The sequence below is a fragment of the Eucyclogobius newberryi genome, unplaced genomic scaffold (genome assembly GCF_026437365.1).
Source record: "Eucyclogobius newberryi isolate DKJ021-1_F unplaced genomic scaffold, fEucNew1.0.hap1 SCAF_8, whole genome shotgun sequence".
NCBI classification, from domain to species: domain Eukaryota; kingdom Metazoa; phylum Chordata; class Actinopteri; order Gobiiformes; family Gobiidae; genus Eucyclogobius; species Eucyclogobius newberryi.
The window spans coordinates 6648835-6656728 of record NW_027316500.1 but is presented as its reverse complement, the minus strand read 5'-3'; the positions used below and the strand labels follow the sequence as shown (position 1 = coordinate 6656728).

The following is a 7894-nucleotide window of genomic DNA, read 5'->3' as shown; positions in this document are numbered from 1 at the left end:
CTTATCTCTAAGGGAGCGCCCAGCCACACGGCGGAGGAAACTCATTTCGACCGCTTGTATCCGTGATCTTGTTCTTTCGGTCACTACCCAAAGCTCATGACCATAGGTGAGGGTAGGAACGTAGACCGACCGGTAAATAGAGAGCTTTGCCTTTCGGCTCAGCTCCCTCTTTACCACAACGGTCCGATGCAGCGACTGCATCACTGCAGCCGCTGCACCGATCCGCCTGTCGAGCTCACGCTCCATCCTTCCCTCACTCGTGAACAAGACCCCGAGATACTTGAACTCCTCCACTTGGGGCAAGGACTCCCCACCCACCTGAAGAGGGCAAGCCACCTTTTTCCGGTCGAGAACCATGGCCTCGGATTTGGAGGTGCTGATTCTCATCCCAGCCGCTTCACACTCGGCTGCAAACCGTCCCAGTGCATTTTGCAGGTCCGGGTTTGATGGAGCCATCAGGACAACATCGTCTGCAAACAGCAGAGATGGAATCCTGTGGTCCCCAAACCGGACACCCTCCGACCCCTGACTGCGCCTAGAAAGTCTGTCCATAAAAATTATGAACAGAACCGGTGACAAAGGGCAGCCCTGGCGGAGTCCAACATGCACTGGGAACAGGTCTGACTTACTGCCGGCAATGCGAACACAGCTCCTGGTCCGGTCATACAGGGACCGGACAGCCCTGAGCAAAGGGCCTCGGACCCCGTACTCCCGGAGCACCCCCCAAAGGACACCCCGAGGGACACGGTCGAACGCCTTCTCCAGATCCACAAAGCACATGTGGACTGGTCGGGCAAACTCCCATGAACCCTCAAGCACCCGATGGAGAGTATAGAGCTGGTCCAGTGTTCCACGACCGGGACGAAAACCACTCTGCTCCTCCTGAATCCGAGGTTCAACTATCGACAATCTGATCTATAATATATATATGTTGTTGTTGTTGTTGTTGTTGTTGTTGTTGTTGTTGTTGTTGTTGTTGATGTTGTTGTTGTTGTGATGAACATCCAACATTATTATGAACAATTAACTTACATTCAACCAAACAGTTCTAATATATATATATATATATATATATATATAAAACGTCCAACGTCCTTCCATGGATCTGCCCAAGCCATTCCTCCAGTTTGGGGGTCACTGCTCCAAGTGCTTCGATCACTACGGGCCCCACCGATACCTTCACGCTCCAGGCCTTCTCCAGCTCCTCTCCTTGGTATTTCTCTAGTTTCTCGTGTTCCTTTTTCCAGATGTTACCATATACATATGTATATCTATTTTTTTTTTTAAATAAATGTATATATATATATATATATATATATATATATATATATATATATAATTATTATTATTTTTTTAAATTCATATTTTAAGTGGAGGTACATAATTGGTGTATTTAAACCTTTCCAACTCATGAGCTTTTTCAGACACAAAAGATGATATCCCAAGATGATCCCTAAAGGCTCGTTCAAAGACGTTTGAATTAGTTTAATACGGAACACTTAAAATAAAAAGGATGATACATCATAACCAGGTTTAACTAACTAACTAAATAATTAAATAAACACTGTAGGCCTGATAATATGGGCCTATATCCACAGGAGGGCGCCATTCACCTATCTCACCACTTAACCCCCTTGGGGTAACTACTATTAGATTGCGTTAGACCTAAACAGGCTCTTCAGCTTCAGGACGTGAATTTAATGAGCATTAAACCACAATTTAGGGAAAGCAAATTGACATGTGTCTATTGAGCCAAAGTTTTCATCACAACCTGTAGTGTTTCTGTGGTGTTTTTCCTCCAGTGACAGACACTTGCACAGGTTAAAACGTGTTCTGTTTATCTGCCGCGCATGAACGTGACAATGTGGTGGAAATCGGGAGGTTCCATGTCCATCCAGACCCGGGCTTTATGCAGATGATGCTCGAGCTGCAGTGCGAGTCCGGGCTGCGCCGCGCGCGGGGACGTGAATGGGAAGGATTAATAACACCAGATGTTCATTAGGACAGCGACGCCGGCCAATCAGAGGCGAGGCCGCTTTGGGACTGGGCGGAGCTCCAATGTGTCTACCAGGCGCAACGTTTATTCTAACAGGTAGTTCAAAAACCAAACAAGCCGAGACACACGGGACTGTACGGGCTTTTCTCTGCTCCTTCTCTCTGGATATGCACGCGACATGTTGAGCAGAAAGGGCTCCAGCGCGGGGATGACGGCCGCGGGACAGTCCGGCGTGGACCGCACCAGGGTCGGGGAGCGGCTGCACGCGGCTCTGGCCGGGCTGCAGGAGCTCCATCTGCTCCGGGACAGGCACGGCGACATGGTGAGCTGGGCCCTGCGCGCGGACCGAGAGGAGCCGGTCACCTCCGTGCGCCGCCGCGGCCCCGAGGACCCGCGGCTCCCGGGGGCCGAGGAGCAGCGGCTGGAGGCGACGCTCACTGCGCTCAAGCAGCAACTGGTAAGACACGCACCGCGCTGCACAGATACAATTGTTACACGGTTCTGCTTTTGTTCAATGCTAAATATTTATGTTAATGATTGTTACATGGTTTTACTTTTGGATTTGATGCGTCGTAATGTCCTCCTGGATCAATTTCATACTATACTTTTTACGCACGACAACACACGCTTTAAACTCACTGGGATTAAACAGATTTATAAAGGCTACAAAAGTGTCACTTGTGTTGTTGACATATCTTTAACTTGAATCTTATTTGTCAATTCCCTTGTTCAGCTGCTGCAATGTGCCTATTATTTAATTTTACCCTACATGTACGGTGCTTTTACGCACGATTTGGCACGCTTCGGGACATTTAAAAGTATAAGCTACATTTGTGACCATTTATTTACACACAGCAGTGCATCATGCTCGTTTCTTGCCTTGCATCCTTGAATCTTTTATTTTAAACTCCCTTGAACAGCTGGTGATAAGGTCGTGCGTGACTTTTACGCACGGCATCGCACAATTATAACCAAAATATCTGCAGCAATTCAAAAAAAAAAAACCTGCGTTATTGTTACAAGTCAGCTGATTCTCATGTGCAGTCGCTTCAATTATTAGCAGGCACACACTTTAATGCCCTCAGCTGGGGGTAGGAAACGGGATATAGTGTCATAAATCAAGGTTCACTGCAGGACCGGGGAGGCTTTGAGGTGTGTGTGCGCGCGCGTCCTCGTTGCGTGCGTCCTTGCGGTCTGCAGGGGGTTATCCGCAATCATTAACCTCTAAGAAATAGGAAGAGAGCGCATTGTGGGAACTGTTTACTACGGGATGTGTGCGTGCAATGAGTTACATTGCCTCCCGGGAGAACGCAGGGTTTTCCGTGACTTACTTTTTTCCTGGTACAGTCTATAGCTTTAGGATTAAGGTGCGCTTAGAGTGCAGTGGAAAGTTGAGCACATACTCATTATTAGGTGGTGTAATTGTGTTTTGAGGGTTTAAGAAGCAGACTGTGTTCGAGCATGACATTGTGGGCCAAATTTGACACGCAAAAAAGGACATTTATCAACACCTGCTATGGCATGATAAGGATTGAACTATTTATTTGGACTATTTATGGAATATTGACAAGAGGCTGTAGCATTTCAATAAATACTCCCTCAGTCAATAAATAAATTCCAAAGTGAAACAAAATTTTGAGAAGTTTTGAGAGTGAATATGTTTTGCCACTCATCCAAGTTATTTCAGAATTTATTCTTTATTTATTTAAGAAGCTTCTTTCATGAGGGGTTAAACATATTCACTCTTTTGTCCAGTTGTCAGAATTAATCTTTATTTTGCTTTGCACTTGTAACAATTTGAATATAAGTAAGCGACAGCATGCTAAACACCCCAAAATATAAATAAAATTACATTACTGTTTTGCATTTCAGTGGAATGAGCTGTGACTTGAGCCATTTCACTGTTCTCAATCAGAGGTTATATTTGGAGGTCAGTACGTTCTTTGGCGTGTCCACTGTAACCGTAACCGTGTGCGCATTGCCTGAGTCGCAGTGCAAACCGCAGAGTCTTATGTCCCAACCCCCAGGGTCTCTCCTCCCGAGGCGTTTACACAATGACCCGGCCCTCGCTGTGGGGGAGCAATGAGTTACCCACCAACCACCAACCAACCCCTATCCCGAACTCCTCGTGTCCTGCTGGGGTTAATCAGTAGCCACAGCTGGGACGGCTTTGTTTTTCAGATCACTATACATTAAAAGCATCATTTCAATAGACCCCTAATAAAAAAGTTGCTAATATACATTTTCATTGAGCTTCCTGTTGCATGAAAAAGGAAGTATTTATTGGGCTTGGAGGTAAAGAGGTTGTTTTTTTGTTTTGTTTTACAGTCTCGCCTTCGAAAGCAGGATGTGGGGCTGAAGAGTCACTTGCAGCAGCTGGACCAGCAGATAAATGAGCTCAAGCTGGATGTGAACAAAGTGTCCACGGATCAGCAGGAGACAGACAGTCGTCCAAGTTCAGGTATGGGTCGCTCTCACAAACCCATGTGGAGGACAGTGCATTGATTCTACCTGTACTTGTGTTTTAAATGTATTTATCGAAAAGGAAGATCATATCTACAAGTGATGAAACAGATTTTTAATATGATGAGTCTTCATGTCTCTAAAAAGTGTCTAAAAAGTGCTATATCAATCGAATGCATCTGCAAATCTGCACGTCCAGGAAGATTTTTTTTAAAAAATTATACATTTTATACTGTTGTGATGTCACCTGAACCTCCCCAGTTATTATCTATCAAAGATGGAAAAAGAGATGCACTAAAGGACAACTTACAAATGTACAAATTCTTATCCAATACAAAATCTATATATTTACAATAGTCATTATACTTTTCCCCCTTTCAAGTAAACACCGCACACCAATAGCAAGTCATGATGTCATCTGAAACCACACTACAAACCACATGTCTTTACTTAATGATGAGTAATGCATCATAACCAGCCAACCATCACATTATAAAAGCCATATCTCATCTAATCACTCATCTCCCATTTTGTCTGCAGGTTTCTATGAGCTCAGCGACGGCGGCTCCGGATCTCTCTCCAACTCATGCACGTCGGTGTACAGCGCGTGCATGTCGTCCCCCCAGGCCACCTTACCCACGAGCCCTCCGAGTTCTCACGCCGATCCGCAAAACCATGCCGAGGTGTCCCGTAGGCGCTCGGCCGACGAGAGCACGGCCCAACACTGTGCGCCGCGCACGAAAGGTGGCTTACATTTGGGCAGCAGTCGGATCCGTGCCAACACGGAAAAGGCCCGCCCAAGACCAGTGTCAACAGGTAATTATCCTTCTATGTATCTGTTAAGCTTTGCGTGCTAATGTAAATCCTGCAGTTGTTGTAACCAAGCAACTCGGCCTGTATTTTGGAACACGGTTATTATTTAAACTGGGTGTCATCCACTTGAGTAATAGAAATTGACTTGCTGTGCCTGTGCCTGTTTGTTGTAGGTGATCTGGACAGGATGATGGGGCAAATGCAGAGCTACAACAAACCAGTGGATGCGAGCAAGCCCATCGCAAACCAAAATGTTCGCCTTTCTCCAAAAGACTCAAAATTTCACAGCAATCTTGTGTCTCGTACGGGAGTGGAAGTGTACCAGTATCCAAGCCCGCTGCACGCAGTCGCTCTACAGAGTCCCATCTTTTCCCCAAATCACGAAATGACAAATAATGGATTTTTGGAAGGACAATTGCCCCTCGCAAACTCACTCCAACGTCCAACCGATTATGACTCTAAAACGTTGGGCTACATTGACAAAATCCTTCAGCGAAGCTTCAGTAAACTCAGCTTTGAATCTGGCACGGACACGCTCTCGTCCCAACACTCACACAGGAAGCCGTCCCAAGTGGCAACGGTATTTCCTGAGGTGTTCCAGAAGGAGGTGTCAGCCCTACCGCCACTTGCCCCGCCTCCGCCTCCCGCCCCGACAGCTCCGCAGACCACAAACGTTGTCCCAGCGCAGGATAACGACCAAAAGAGGCACTGCCCCACTCAGGAGGCAGCTGATAACACAAACCAGTACAAACAGTTGCTGAGAACCCACGAGGTTTCACACCGCCTGTCCTTCCCAGCTGACGCCCGCGAGTACAGCTCAGACGAAGTCACCACCTCCACCCTTAAAAGAGCCAACAAATTCCCCGTACAGTATTCAAGTTTGTCCCGAAGCCCTTTGGATTATAGAAGCAGCGATAACACCGAACCAAGACATGATTGTAAAGGCAAAAGGTCAGTGCCGTCCCAAAGTTCTAGCACGGAAGAGGGGCACAGTTTCGAGATCCCGCATAGCAGCAGCTCTCCGCAGTTTGTCCACGCTCAATTCGTCCCAGCTGGCTCCCAAAGAGTCAAGGTGCGACAAGCGGATCGTAAAACCAAAAATGTCAAGCTCAAGAAGAAGAATGTGGAGAAGCCGAGAAAGCACAGCTACTCCTCTGGGGAAAAGTCAAAGGATTCAAGCAGTGGCAAATCTGAGCCGAAGAAGTCTTCAAAGGGGAAAGCTATGCAAAAGTCGCCTGTTTATTTTTCAGACGAGCATAGACGGGGTTCGGGGTCAGACTCCAGTCACTGTAGTCCAGGATTTATGTACACGCAGAAGATCCAAGCGAAACCGCAGGCCAACGCAGCTGTCGGCAAGCTCGGCAAAACCCACCGCAAACCCCAAAATATGGAGTACGAGGTTGATCAGAGGAAGAAGCGACAGGGAGATAGACAGCTTGATGTATACCAGGCGCAAATGTCTTACCGCCAGAGGTCGAGAGAGGGCGCCGTCCCGAACATGCACATGGTTCGGAGCGCGAGTTCCAGGGCGGGACAGTGGATGCAACAGCCGCAGCGCCATTTCCCAACATCCATGTCTGCGAATTCCTTCCACCAAAGTCTGAACGCCCGATACCCCGCCGCCCCATACCACGTGACGAGCAGTAGGTACCCCCCGCGCTGCGAGTCAGAATATTCGGCCGAGTGCGCGTCTCTTTTCCACTCGACCATCGCAGCCAGCAGCGACGGAGAAATGAGCGATCACACCACGAATCGATTCGGCGATAGCGAGTCCAGTCAAAGCTATCAGTCACTTTCAGACTCTGACAGCAGCTTGTCTTTCGATGAAGAAGGCGATTTCCTGCACGGAGATGGAGGAATGGTTTGGGCTAATGTTTCTACGGGGCCGACAGTCGCAGGAGTCCCTGTGCAGCAGCAACGACAACAACAACAGCAGCAGCAGCAGCAGCCGCCATCCCGCGCCGTTCCTTCCGCCTGCCGAATCAAAGCGTCCCGAGCTTTAAAGAAAAAGATCCGGAGGTTTCAGCCGGCCTCTCTGAAGGTCATGACCCTGGTGTAACGCTGCTCCACGGGCCAAAAAAGCACTGCAATGGGACACACACAGCTGTGACTTCAGACTTCAGAAAGCAATCATCTGTTTTTATTTAAATGCCTCCAGTAATCCCGTAGAACCCTGGGTCAAATTGTACGTTATCGCTGCACTGTTATGAATATGTTGATAGGGTTTGAATTGAAACCGCACACCATGTATTAATGACATGTCTATCCTAATTATGTATCATCGCGTTTGGTTGCGTTTGATTTCAATGTGTCGAATATGATCAGTACTTTTGTTATTTCCAAATGTTTATCTTTATTACTCATTTGCTTTGATTTATAACGGTTGTGCTACGAAATAAACAGGTTTAATATACATGAAAACGCCTTATTGTCTACATATACCCATATGTTAGCAGGAAACCTAATTAAAATGGCTGTTATCCCGGGTCGATCTCTGGTATTAGGAGCCAAATTGCACTGCACTCCGGGGACTTGCTTTGAAAACCCCCCACTTTGCTGAAAAGTCTGAGTGAGGCAAAACAGTTTGGCTCAAATAGCTTTTATTTAACGACTCCTTATCTA

The 7894-nt window shown here is 47.1% G+C and overlaps 1 protein-coding gene across 1 annotated transcript; it reads left to right on the top strand.

The window, feature by feature from the left end:
• Window positions 1-2145: 2145 nt before the first annotated feature.
• dact2 (dishevelled-binding antagonist of beta-catenin 2) lies at window positions 2146-7341 on the top strand. Its single transcript, XM_072436946.1, has 4 exons — window positions 2146-2453; window positions 4325-4457; window positions 5000-5275; window positions 5446-7341. Exons 1-4 carry the CDS (start codon window positions 2175-2177, stop codon window positions 7329-7331), a joined length of 2574 nt encoding a protein of 857 aa, XP_072293047.1. The 5' UTR covers window positions 2146-2174; the 3' UTR covers window positions 7332-7341.
• Window positions 7342-7894: the final 553 nt, after the last annotated feature.

Bases quoted from the DNA above. Each gene is read 5' to 3' on its own strand.
- dact2 (XM_072436946.1), top strand. From the start codon at position 2,175: ATGTTGAGCAGAAAGGGCTCCAGCGCGGGGATGACGGCCGCGGGACAG. The intron at 2,454-4,324 runs GTAAGACACGCA...TTTGTTTTACAG, and splicing joins CTGCGCTCAAGCAGCAACTG to TCTCGCCTTCGAAAGCAGGA. The intron at 5,276-5,445 runs GTAATTATCCTT...TGTTTGTTGTAG, and splicing joins CCCAAGACCAGTGTCAACAG to GTGATCTGGACAGGATGATG.